At 51.2% G+C, this 12,979-nt stretch overlaps 1 protein-coding gene across 1 annotated transcript; it reads right to left on the bottom strand.

The window, feature by feature from the left end:
• Positions 1 to 3,502: 3,502 nt before the first annotated feature.
• Positions 3,503 to 9,154, bottom strand: LOC117097277 (UL16-binding protein 3-like). Its single transcript, XM_033235083.1, has 4 exons — positions 8,781 to 9,154; positions 4,808 to 5,071; positions 4,310 to 4,582; positions 3,503 to 3,609 (listed from the first exon to the last, which is right to left on the bottom strand). Exons 1-4 carry the CDS (start codon positions 8,863 to 8,865, stop codon positions 3,503 to 3,505), a joined length of 729 nt encoding a protein of 242 aa, XP_033090974.1. The 5' UTR covers positions 8,866 to 9,154.
• Positions 9,155 to 12,979: the final 3,825 nt, after the last annotated feature.

Raw genomic sequence — 12,979 nt, 5'->3', positions numbered from 1 at the left:
CAATTGGTAGAGACAGATTTAAAAAATTTGTTGGTAAGATGAGTATACAGGGGTAGACCACTGTTTTCTTGATTGTATCAGAGCTATGAAAGCTTTCACAGGTTTCTTTAGGATCTCTGAATTGCTCATAGCATTTCCTGAAGAATTAGGTGCATTTTATTAATTTATAGTAGTTCTTTATATATTCTGCTTCTGATCTTTTGTCTATGGGGGAATAGAATAACATTTACAAATAGAGATGTATCTGTGGTGAGGATTTCTTTCACTAGAAGTGAGCATGGTCAGGGCTGAAGAATGATGAGAAAAGCCACTGCCAAGCCTGGAGTGGGCTGGGGACAAACCAGAAAGCATCACATTCTGCAAGCAGGGATAGAGGCAGGAATATCTGCCGACCCAGGACATCAGGACAGTGGTGAAGACTGGCAGCCAGGCTGCTTATAAATTAAGAGTGATCTTTAAAGTCTCTGTCTCCAAAAGATATCTAGCAGCATCCCTAGTTTTATTATTAAATATAACATGTCAGAAGAATGAAATCCCATTAATTCTCTATATAGGGCAACATAGGAAGACCCAGTGTATACCTAGAAATCAAACAATTTGCCAGGCATGGTGGCATGCATGTGTACTTGCAGCTATTCTAGAGGTTGAGTCTAGAGGATCACTTGAGCTCAGGAGTTGGAGATTACAGTGAGTGATGATTATGCCACTTCACTCCAATATGGTTGACAGAATGAGAAACTGTAAAAAAAGCATAACAGTAAAAAGGATTAATACAATTCTTGGTCAGTGAATGGAAAAGATCCCTGAGATCTGAAGTCCAGCATGCTATTTTACTAGCAATACTGCTTGGAAGAATAAGGTCATGCTTCAGAGAAGTGTCTGTTTTCCACAATCAAAGAAGCAGAAAGAACTCTTTTTGCTGGGATTTCTTGTTCAGTTAAAGCTTGTACAGGAATTCCTTTCATTATCACTGAGAGAAAGTGACAGAAGATGTTAAGAAAAATGGCTGCTAGGATCATCACCAAAGGAAATGAGTGGCATGAGATATTGAGTCTACAATGTCCTCATCATCTGCTGGGAGCCTGTGGTATTGGGGGAACCCACCCCCAATATTTCAACATATGTTCTTTCTATTTTCCCTAAGTGTCGGCCAGTCTGAGAAATAAAGAGAAAGAGTACAAAGAGACGAATTTACAGCTGTGCTGCCAGGGGTGACATCACATGTCAGAAGGTCTGTGATGCCCACCTGAGCAGCAAAACCAGCAGGTTTTTATTAAGTACTTCAAAAGGGGAGTGGATGTACGAACAGGGAGTAGGTCACAAAGATCACATGCTTCAAAGGGGAATAAAGATCACAAGGCAAAGGGCAAAGCAAAGATCACAAGGCAAAGGGCAAAATTAGAATTACTGATAAGGGTCTATGTTCAGCTGCGCAAGTATTGTCTTGATAAACATCTTAAACAACAGAAAACAGAGTTCAAAAGCAGAGAATTGGTCTGCCCTCAAATTCACCCATATTCACCAGGGTGAGATTTTCCCCCCACCCTAATAAGCCTGAGGGTACTGCAGGAGACCAGGGCGTATTTCAGTCCTTATCTCAACCGTATAAGACAGACACTCCCAGAGCAGCCATTTCTAGACCTCCCCGCAGGAATTCAATTCTTTTCCTAGGGGCTTAATATTATATTCCTTGCTACGAAAAGAATTTAGGAATATCTCTCCTACTTGCATGTCCATTTATAGGCTCTCTGCAAGAAGAAAAATATGGCTCTTTTTTCCCAACCCCACAGGCAGTCAGATCTTATGGTTATCTTCCCTTGTTCCCTAAAATTGCTGTTGTTCTGTTCATTTTCAAGGGGCACAGATTTCATATTGTTCAAACACACATGTTTTACAATTAATTTGTTCAGTTAACACAATCATCACAGGGTCCTGAGGTGACGCACATCCTCAGCTTACGAAGATAACAGGATTAAGAGATTCAAGTAAGACGGGGTAAGAAATTATAAGAGTATTATTAGGGAAGTGATAAATATCCATGAAATCTTCACAACTTACGTTCCTCTGCTGCAGCTCCAGCTTGTCCCTCCATTCATGGTCCCTGACTTCCTGCAACACTGTGGACTTGCTAAGGCTTGAACTCCTGCTTTCTAGAAAGGCACAGTGGTGAGTAGACAGGCAGCCTCCCTAAAGGGAGAGCAGGAACCAGACCAGACTAACAGGGGGTTCTTGATATCATCTTTCACCTTGACAAAAGATGAAGTGTTGGTTTAAGTGGCTGAGAAAAACCTGGATCTGTTCTCCTGGGTGATCCCTCCCAGACCCTCCACATTTCCGAGCCTCTCCTCCAAATACGGAATATGTTTCTCCCTCCAACCCTACCCCTGGCTGTGCAGCCTGTCCCAACCTCCTCCCTCCTTCACCACACCACAGAGCCAGCCCAGGTCCTGTTACAGCCCAGGGAGGCTCAGAACTGAGGCTGGTAATGAGGGCTCTGCACCCTCACTCAGGTACTGCTCCTCCCTCTCATAGAAGGGTCTAGACGACCTGGAGGAGCCCTGTCCAAACAGAAGTATCTGGATCCATGTTTCCTGGCCTTGGGTGGGCTTGCAGGCAAACTTCCTTCTTTCCCCTTCTCTCTCAGCCTCTCCTCACCCTGGGAGTTGCACCCATAGCTCTGAATGGGACTGTCCCTGCCCTGCACCATTCATTCCTGGCCAAGCTCAGTGGTGACCATGGAATTTCAGCAGCACCTCAGCTTCCTTGTCTGAGTCCACTCTGCTCCAGGCAGGGCCATCAGCTGGCTCAGGATCTGGAGTGCACAGGAGGCATAATGGCAGGGGCATCACCCCAGGGCCTGGCCATGAATATCATGGGTCCAAGGGGCTTGGCCATTTCCTAAAACTCATCCTGGACATGCTCTACTCTTCATCTTCCACCTTAACTGTTGGGACTCAAGGTGCTTTCTCTGGGGATGCAGCTTTAGGAACTGGATGGGCCAAGGCCCTCACAGCCCCCTTGTCCTGGGATTCCTCCAGATGGTTCTCCTCTTAGCCTCTTCCAGGGACACCCTTTCCCTTGACATCCTAGGTGAAACAGCCATGCTGTTCCTCTCCTATTGCACGGACTGCCCATGCCTGAGTTCCTGCTGCTTGCAGGCCACACACCACTACCCTTCCTGAATAGAAACTTGCTCTGAAACAGGCCTGAATTGGCTAAACCCTCTCGAGCTCAATAGGCCCTGAGCTTTGGTACGGGCCCCTCCCTTTCCCTCTGTCCTCTGACAGTGAGAATCCATCAGAATTCAAGGTTGAGCTGTCCAGGTCATTGCCAACAGGTGACACCAGGTCTCATTGACCTGTATCATGTCAGGATGAGAAGGTCCCGGCCATGGGGAGGGGTGGGGCTCTGGGAATTCTCTCCCTTCCTCTCACCTCACCCATCTGTCTCTTGTTCCCCTCACAGTTTTGCCCACAGTACCTGTCACTCTAAAGGACTCTCCTCAGATGCCAGGGAGGATGAAGCAGAGAATGATGAGGCAGCTCCAGAGACTGAGGTTGGTGGACATGGCTTTGGTATGGGCTGTGCCTGGGGCCATGGTGAGTGGTTCTGAAATGGAAACACCGGAGTGACAACTCTTGTCCATGCCCCAAATCTGAGGAGACACCTCCTCAGCTCCTGCTGCCCCAGGTCATCCTGGAAGGCAGAGGATTTGTCTCCCCTGCTGTGGAGCAGCCGCTGTGACAGGTCCTGGGGGTAAGAAGGGAGAGGGGGTGTCCCTGTCCTCACGGAGCTCACATAGCTACTGAGGGAAGCAAGGTGACAGTACAGCCCACCCTCCTGCTCTGGCAGAAGAGGAGGTGATGTCCCAGGGCTGGGGAGGGGAGAGTCTCGGGGCTGGCATTTGAGGTGGTTTTGATGGATTTCCAGAAAGAGACCAAGGGAGAGGAAAGGAAAAGTAATCCTAGGTGGAGGGAAATCTAAGGAGAAAGGTCTAGAAACACAATGATGCCCACAGTTTCGAGGTTGGCAATAAATCCACAGTGAGTGGAGCAGAAGGAAGTGCAGTGAGGAACAGGAGTCAGGAGGGAGACAGAAGAGGAGCATGGGAGAGCACAGGCATCCCCAGGAGGAGCCCCCCATGAGGGGTTCACGTTCTTACATTCACACACACACTCACACTCACGCACACATAGACTCACACCCACTCACACCCATACACCCACACCCACCATACTCAGACACTCACAGACAAGGGTGTAACTGGATGGCATCTCCAGGGTGCTCCCAGTGCTCCCCTGACAGTTACCTATGGGTTCCATCCTCTTCTTCCTGTGCATCGGGAAGTCCCTAAGCCAGCTCTTGCAGTCTCCTAGTGAGAACACCTGAAAGAACATGGTTAGTCCACTGTCCTCCCATTTCTCTTTCATCTGCCTAGCTCTGGCCTGAACCACTGTCCATTTTCTGTTGTTTGAGTCAAAGAGGAGGAACTTCTGTCCGACGAAGCCAAACTGCTGAGATCCAGGGATGCGTCTGTCAGTTTCATACTCACAAGACATCCTGGCCTGCAGCGTGAGGGCTCCTGTCCCAATCAGAAAGAGATCAGCTCTGGTCTTTACACATTCTCTTCCCTGTCCCACATCCTCCTATGCTGAGACCCTTCTCATCTGGTCCTGTTGTCTCCTCCAAGTCCTGCCCTTGCTGCTGGGCTTCATGGAGGTCCCATGTCTAATTTATTCTCCCCACACAAAGTGCAGTCCCTGAGCCCACAGTCTGCTCCCTTCTGTCCTTGGTCTTCTCCACTCACCGCTGGGTGTGAAATCCTCCAGCTCAGTGTCAGTCAGTTCCAGTCTGAGCCTCTGTCCCACCTCTCTCAGCATTTCCAATTGTTTTCCCCAGGCATCTGTGGCATCCAGCTGCTCTTCTAGGTGACCCATAGATAAGACCTTGTCACTGTCACAGTCATAGGAGAGGAAATTCTTCTGATCCACCTGGCCTTGGACCTCACACCACTGTTGTCCATGTCTGGGCAAACGAATGATGGTGAAGTTATACCAGAGAGAGTGAGTGTCTATGGAAAAAAAAAAAAAAAAAAAAACATACCAGAGAATTTTGAGGTGGGGGAAAGACCCCAAACACTGTGACAACAAGAGAGTTTCCTGAAGGGCTGGGCTGGCAGAGCATAGATTTCTCTTCCTGGGTGGTGGCCTCTGCCTGTGGAGGAACCATGGGTCGCCAACATGTCCATCTGCCCACTCTTCCCAGGCCTATACTCACATCCATCAGCACAGGACCCTGCCAGGGAGGTGGCAAGCCTGCTACAGGTGGAAGGACCTAGATGGCAGGATCTTCAGCTGGCCCAGGTGGACTGCAGGAGGCAGGAGAGCACCCTGAGGTTTTTGCAGCATGATGTAGTGGGTACAGTGTAGTCTAAATTGGATAAGGATGAGTTTATTTATTATGGGAAAGAAGACATGGTAAGTTCCTGGAATGTGCTTCTCATCTGCTACTAGGTTGCCCTTGGAACCTTGGAAAAAGGGATGACCCACACTGCATGAAACAGAAAGCCCATCTCTTACATGGCAGGTTGTAGAGGAAAGAACAAAAGGCTCAGAGAAGTGCAGATGCTAGAGTGACTGCAGTATGAAAATTCAGAGCAATGGCTACCCTCTGGGCTCAAGGGATGCCTGGAGGACTCCTGTTTACCCAGCATATAAGAAGGCCCTGAGAGAAGGCAGCTGATTGTCAAGAAGCTCAGGGATGCCAGTTGCTGAAGGCCGGGGTCAGGGGTAGGAAATGCTGTTCCTGAAATGGGCTCCCAGTAGTAATGGGGATGGAAAATCCTGAAATAACAGATCTCAAGTGGAGGCCGTCAACTGTCAAGAGGAAGGAGGGTGCAATGATGGAAATAATTAGAGAAGTCACAATGCCAGCTGGGGACCTCAGCCATAGAAAGCTATGCCCATGGCTCATAGAAGGAAGTGGTCCAAGATCCAAAAGAGATGGAGACTCCACCTGGATACTGCTAGATTTAAATAACTACAACAAACAAAGACAAAATGCAAGGATGGATGACCTGGAGGCTGAAAGTTGTCACCCCAGGAAATAACCGAGCTCCTTTGCCCAGCTTTGTGAACTGAGCCACATCTCAGATCGAGTCCATTACTAGAAGGAGAGCCCAGAGCCCCTGGTGGGCCTCTTTGACCCCACAGCAAGTGCAATGACTGCTTCAGACTCCCCCACAGAACCAGATGGGCATTCACTCTGGTAACTGTACACCATGAAACAGCAAATACCCAGACACTCTTAGTGAACATAGTGTGTGATCCGACCCCCTCCCAGGGATCTGAAGCATTAACTTGCTTCCCTGTTACTCATGAAGTGCAATGGGGCAAAGTAATGGATGGACACCTGTGTCAGGTCCAGCTTAGAGGGATATGCTGGGTTCATGGACCCATTTGATGGTAATTTCACATTTCCTGGATTCGTACCAGGAATGGACAGTGTTTATAGCTAATGTAGTAACTATTAGAGGTTGTGCTGGTCATATGATCTCCCCGTCACTACTTAACTCTGCTCTTGTAGCTTGTAATGTAGCCATACACACTCTGTGAATGAGGGGTGTTGCTGGACCTGCCACTACAGCTATTTGACCCTGGAGTCCCTAAGATCCCAGAGACATGTGTGGTTGGAAAAGGTGTTATGTGGATTTCATGGCAATTCCCAACCACAGAATCACAACAGGGTCCCCTAGTGCTCAGAAGCAAGGCTCATTTAAAGTGGCTCCAGGTATGGTTCTGGGCCGTGGTGGAGATGAGCCTCCAGCAATGGGAGGGCAGTCACCAGGTAGCCTCAGAGCTGCCCATTAGGAAGGTAGGCCCAGCAGTGAGACGACGCAGGTGGTTCTCCTGGGATGGCCAGGAGCAGGGCCACAGGGAACCAAGAAGCTACACAAGCAGTTGGTCCTGATCCCCACGACACCACATGGCTGCATCCCCTCACCCTCAGCTCACACCTGAGGCTTCAGGGAGGGTCCCTGATGGTCCTGGAGGACGACTGATGCCACCCAGCAGCAAAAGAGGGGGGCAGTACACCCCGAACCATAGAACTTCCACTCACATCCATCACATCCACACCACCCAGAAGCCACAGGCAGGGTCGGACACATCTGTGACTCTTCAACTTACACCACTTGGAGATGACACCCTAGGGGATGGGGCAGCAATTGCCAGGACACAGCATGTGCCTTCATCTGGGGTCAGCGACATAGGATGGTGTCCATATCTGGTCTCCCTTTTATTAACAGGTTGCCATTTCCTGCTGCTGCTCCACAAAGGGACAGGACTTGACACAGAGAACCCATGGCCAGCAAGGACCAAAGTGCCTTCAGCCTTTCCTTAGTTCTAGAAAGGGTTTGCTGACTCCTGTCTGCATAGTGACTATTCTATATGACGTTGGCTCCCCAGTAGGAAGAACAGGCTGATCTGGGACCCAAGGGAAGTAGTGGGCGCCTCTACTCACTGGCGCTCCCAGGGTCATTCTGGGGGAAATGGTCCTTCCCATCCCCCCTGCACTAAGTTCTGTGGAAAGCGTGGGGAGTGTTTGCTGGAGAGAAGGGTAGAGGGCGCTAGTTGGTTGGGGAGGTGCTAAGGGCCCTGGATGGGGAGGTGAGGGAGGCCTGTGGGGTGACAGGGCTGGGCTGAGAGGGAGAGTGAATGGATGTGACCTGGGTAGTGTAAGTGAATGCTGAGGGGAGCGGTGGGAAGTGTCTGGTGAGCCCCTGGGTGCGGGTGAGTGTCTGCAGCAAAACTCAGAGGGAAGTTCCAGGGCAGGGAGCCCTGGGGGTGCTGTAGGGTTTGTGTGGTGGAGAGCCGGTGAGAGCAGAGCAGGCCTGTGGCTGGTGGGGGTGTCAGTGATCGCGTCCCTGTGGAACCCCCTTCACCTCTGTCCTGACCACAGCTCGGGTTCTGGGGGCTCTGGTTTCTCCTTTCCGAGGGTGAGTGAGGCTGCGAGTCTGCACCAGGGATCCCCGCCCCACCTTGGGCTCTGCAAGCTCTTTGGCCCCTCCACCCTTCTGCGGTTCCTTGTCTGCCTTCTTTGACCCCCGTCCCCCTCCTGGCCTGTGGGGCAAGCAGTAGCCACAGACAGGACCGGAGGAAAGGAGCCTGGGAGGGGAACTGAGGGGGCACGCAATCCGGGGAGATCGCGCCAGTCCTTCCAGAAGCCTTCCCCTCCTCTGAAACCCGTTGTAGTCCATGATTTGTTTTTCTAAGACCACCAGAGCGGGCACAAAAGAACCAGCCAGTAGGCAAGTGTAGGAGCAAAACTGCAAGTTTATTTTGGTCACCTAAGGGGTGGGGAAGAGGTCTGTTGGCCTCCGGCAAAGAAGGCCGACAGAGTCCCTCCGTGGGGGCTCTTGGAGGGAGTTCCTGCAGTCCCGACATCCCGACAGGAGTGGAGGACTGAGGAAGGCCCCGCGTGGGGTCCGTCCGGAGCGGCTTTTCTAGGAGTGGGAGGGCAATAGGCAGGGCACAGGCGTGTCGGGGCGGCGTTCCGCAGGTGCGACCAGGTGAATCTTGGTCTCTTCGGATTGATGTCATCTGGCGCATGCCGGGTTGGTCTGCACCCTCCCTGGGCGCTGGCTGCATTTTCGCGCGCGGGAAGGGAAAAGTTGGTGAAGAAGAACCCGGAAGTGCACCATCTTGCCTCCGTTAGTCCAAACAGTCCACAGTCGTCCAGGTTTGGCCCCCGTCTGGCTTAGGCTCCATCCCTGAACTCGCTGGCCCTCCCTGCCCGGAACCAGCCGGACAGCAGGAACAGAAGCGGGAGGCACAGAAGGAACGCGGGGCTGGCGGCCTCTGCCATTGGGGATCTGCAGCGCAGGGCACGGGAGTCGCTGTCGCAGCGGAGACCTGCGGTTGAGTTGCAAAGAGAACCCCAAGCCAATTGGTTGTAGGGTGCTCCGCCCAGGCCGGTGACTTGCCCTCCGTCGGACCCCGCCCCGCCCCGCCGCTGCGCTCAGTCCAAGGCTGGGATCCTCCGGAAACCTTTGCCGGCCCTCCTTTGGGGAACGCTCCACTCCGTCCTGTCCCTGGCTCCTGGTCTGACAGCGGCCAGGTCGGGCGAACCCTCCCCGTCCACCCCGCCCCCGCGACTTGGTGGCGGCGTGCGCGGGTTCCGCCCGGACCAGGACACAGTTCCTTCCTCTTTTAATTTTTCTTTTTTTTCTTTTTCTTTTTTTTTTTTTTATTATACTTTAAGTTCTAGGGTACATGTGCATAACGTGCAGGTTTGTTACATATGTATACTTATGCCATGTTGGTGTGCTGCACCCATCAACTCGTCAGCACCCATCAATTCGTCATTTATATCATGTATAACTCCCCAATGCAATCCCTCCCTCCTCCCCCCTCCCCATGATAGGCCCCAGTGTGTGATGTTCCCCTTCCCCAGTCCAAGTGATCTCATTGTTCAGTTCCCACCTATGAGTGAGAACATGCGGTGTTTGGTTTTCTCTTGTGATAGTTTGCTAAGAATGATGGTTTCCAGCTGCATCCATGTCCCTACAAAGGACGCAAACTCATCCTTTTTTATGGCTGCATAGTACTCCATGGTGTATATATGCCACATTTTCTTAATCCAGTCTGTCACAGATGGACATTTGGGTTGATTTTTCAACACAGCATTTATCATTACCCCAGTGTAAACACTGATGCACAGGAAGGTGAAGAAACTTGCACGGGGATATTCAGTGGTGGCGGTGTTCCCGTCACCGCCTGCGCCAGCGACACCCGCCCTCCCTCCGCCTGCAGGGCAGAATCCCCGCCCCTCTCCGTCCAGGGCGCAGCAGGTTCCCAGTCCGGAGCGGACCTTCCTTGCCTCACCACTAAAAGCATGAGGAGGTCTTTGAGTATATTCTATATCCCTTTATGACTTGGGGGAAAAAAAGAAAGGAAAGCCCTAAAGGCCTACCGTGATCAATCTTTATGTGATCAGTTGTGTTTCCATGGAGAGCAGAAGCCAAGGGTGGGGTCTACGTCTTGATGGGGCTCACTTTGCTGCACACCCATCTGTGGCCAACCACACCCAAATCCATGGCTGCACCCACACCTCTGCTCAGTCCCTGGATGGTCCCTGCAGCCATCCTCAAAGGGGCAACGTGAGTGCATCCTCGTCTCAGTCACCATGGAACCATCTAGATCTGTGGGCAGAAGCCAGAGGTTAGTGGGGGGCCCAGTGGCACCTGGCTGCAAGGGAGGGCTCAGCCTGGGGTGAGGACTGGGCAGAACCCCTGAGTCCCACTCTGCCCCCAGCCACTCAGCCAGTTCCCCATTGAATGAGAAAAATAGACACAGACCTCCCACTCCACACAGTCTTCATGTGGGGAGAAGCTGAGAAGCTGCACCTGGTGACCATCAATCCCCAGGGTCCTGAGGCTGTGGGAAAGGGGAGGAGGCCTGGACAAAGCCCAGGACCTGTCTATGCTTCAGGACAGAAACATGGGATGGCAGCAGCCTCTGTGACTGAGCAGGGACACAGGAGCCTGGAAGATTCTGGCCTGATGCACTACAGCCTCTGTGCAGGAGGGGCCACATGGAGGGTGGTATGGGGGACAACAGACACATGGGAGTGGGCAGTTCTCAGATTTGTGAGGGGCATCACTTGGTGGTCCGGGGATCTGTGTGTGAGAAGATCCAGCCCAGGATGGAGACAGAAGTGGCTCAAAGGTGACTGTAATGGCCATAATCTAGAGACCATGTATTTAGACATGGAAGTCAGCTGATATTGTGGCTGAATATTCCCGTGCAAGGTTCTTCAGCTTTCTGGGCATGGATGTCCGCGTGTGGAAAATGACAAATTCTACAAGAAACTCTGTCCTTGCACATGCTAAGGATCCAGGGCAGGTCTCCTATTTCAGTTGTGAGCCCTGCGGCCCACCCTGAAGTCAGCAAAAGCCAGGTCCACCCTGAGGAGACCTGGAACTCTGATCCCAGGCCGAGGCCTCTTCATGGTCCTGGGGGTGCTGTGAGGGGGTGGAAATGAAAGCAAGGCCCATTCATCAGGACTCAGGAGTGTTTTTCAGACCCACAGAGGATTTTTTTCTCCATCACCTGGTGAGCCTGACATGATTTAAGGGTGGTTGGAGGCTGAGTGAACCAGTGAATGAATGAGACAGTTGTGGGAGTGAATGGGACTAGAGGAATAGCACAGGTGCAGAGGGGAGCTGGAGCGGAGGTTGTAACCCCCAGGGGCCTGAAGGTGGCAGCATCGAGGTTGGAGACCTTGTGGCTGGCACAAGTTGGTAATATTTTTTCCCCTGTTTTCCTTTTTTGGTTGTTGAGTGTTTTTTATTTATTTATTTTTTGTGGGGATGCAGGGTACAGAGTCTCGTGCTGTGGCCCAGACTGGAGTGCAGTGGGACGATCTCAGCTCACTGCAACCTCCATCTCCTGGGTTCAAGCAATTCTCCTGCCTCGGCCTCCTAAGTAGCTGGGATTACAGGCGCCTGCCACTGTGCCAAGCTAATTTTTGCAATTTTAGTAGAGACAGAGTCTTACCATGTTGGACAGGGTGGGCTGGAACTCCTGGCCTTAGGTGATCCACCTGCCTCAGTCTCCAAAAGTGCTGGAATTACAGGCATGAGCCACCGTGCCGGACCACAACATGGAAATTTGAATGCCAGTCTGGGTGTCCACAAAGATTTTCCAAGGAAAAGTAATTTTGGTTTTCAACCAATCTGGGGGTGCTTCATCAGGATAGAATCTTCTAGAAAACATAGTGTAATGGTGGACAGCAAACTGCTGTCTTCAGGTTTGATTGAGCCTAGAGTGCAAAAGGGCCAGGAAAATCTTGCCTTTTTTTTTTTTTTTTTAAGACAGACTCTTGCACTGTCGCCTGGGCTGGTGTGCAGTGGTGCAATCTCGGCTTGCTGCAACCTCTGTCTCCTGGGTTCAAGCAATTCTCCTGCCTCGGCTTTCTGAGTAGCTGGGATTACAGGTGCCTGCCACCATGCCCAGCTAATTTTTTGTATTTTTAGTAGAGATGGGGTTTCACTGCATTGGCCAGGCTGGTCTCGAACTCCTGATCTCATGGTCAACCCACCTCAGCCTCCCAAAGTGCTGGGATTACAGATGTGAGCCGCCGTGCCTGGCCAAAAATCGTGCCTTTTAAGCAAAGAAGGAATGAGTCTGAAAGTGGGAAATGGAAATGGGAAAAGATAAGGGGGCCAGGAGGAAAGAGAAGGAGAAAAGAAGGGGTGGGATCTGAGAGGGAGCAAGGATCTAAGCATTTACGGCCCCATGGCCTGGAGTTGCAAGTGGACAGGGTGGGGACAATGGAGCTGTGACAGCCTTGAGGGCCTGGGTGACTCATACATGGGGCCCTCTGCTTCCTCTGGATGTGTCACGCCCTGGGCTTCAGGTCCCCAGTGGCACAGGCATTGGTGCAGAGTTGGGCATTTGCCTCCAGCCTCTGCTCCTGCTGCCAGGCTGGTCCGAGTCGAGTCGGGTAGTTGAGTTCCAGGGCTGGACCCTAAGCAGGGGTTGTGGGCAAACACAGGGGGTCTTGGACTACATGGGGGTCAGGAGGAGGGGAGGCTTCTGGAAGTTTCTGAAGGTCTCCCTGGAATTTAATGTGGCATTGCTAGCTGGAGCCAGCCTGGCATGGGGAGAACGATGTGAAACTGATGAAAAGCATGCAGCCTGATTTAAAAGCAAACCCTGAGACCTTTCCAAGAACAATAAAGCATATTGTAGTCACTGAAAGAAACGAATACACACACACACACAAAAGTAGCCTTTCTTGGCAGATACAGCACATTTTATTTTTAATCTTTACATTTATCATTGCCTTTTGAAAACAATGTATATTATTCAATATTTAAAAATCCAACCTGGGAGTTTCAGTGATTTATGTGATAAGTTTAGTAATTCACCTTCATTGTTATTACTGTTTAGGATTTAGCTCTGCCATTTTTTTT

Source organism: Trachypithecus francoisi, unplaced genomic scaffold, assembly GCF_009764315.1.
Source record: "Trachypithecus francoisi isolate TF-2019V2 unplaced genomic scaffold, Tfra_2.0 Lachesis_group15, whole genome shotgun sequence".
Taxonomy (NCBI): domain Eukaryota; kingdom Metazoa; phylum Chordata; class Mammalia; order Primates; family Cercopithecidae; genus Trachypithecus; species Trachypithecus francoisi.
Note: the sequence above shows the minus strand (reverse complement) of the source record. Positions and strands in the feature narration are given on the sequence as shown.

Coding starts and splice junctions, on each gene's coding strand:
- LOC117097277 (XM_033235083.1), bottom strand. CDS start 8,865: ATGGCAGAGGCCGCCAGCCCCGCGTTCCTTCTGTGCCTCCCGCTTCTG. Junction 5,072..8,780: donor GTTCCGGGCAGGGAGGGCCA/GCGAGTTCAGGG, acceptor TTTTTTCCATAG/ACACTCACTCTCTCTGGTAT. Junction 4,583..4,807: donor GGAGGATTTCACACCCAGCG/GTGAGTGGAGAA, acceptor TGATTGGGACAG/GAGCCCTCACGCTGCAGGCC.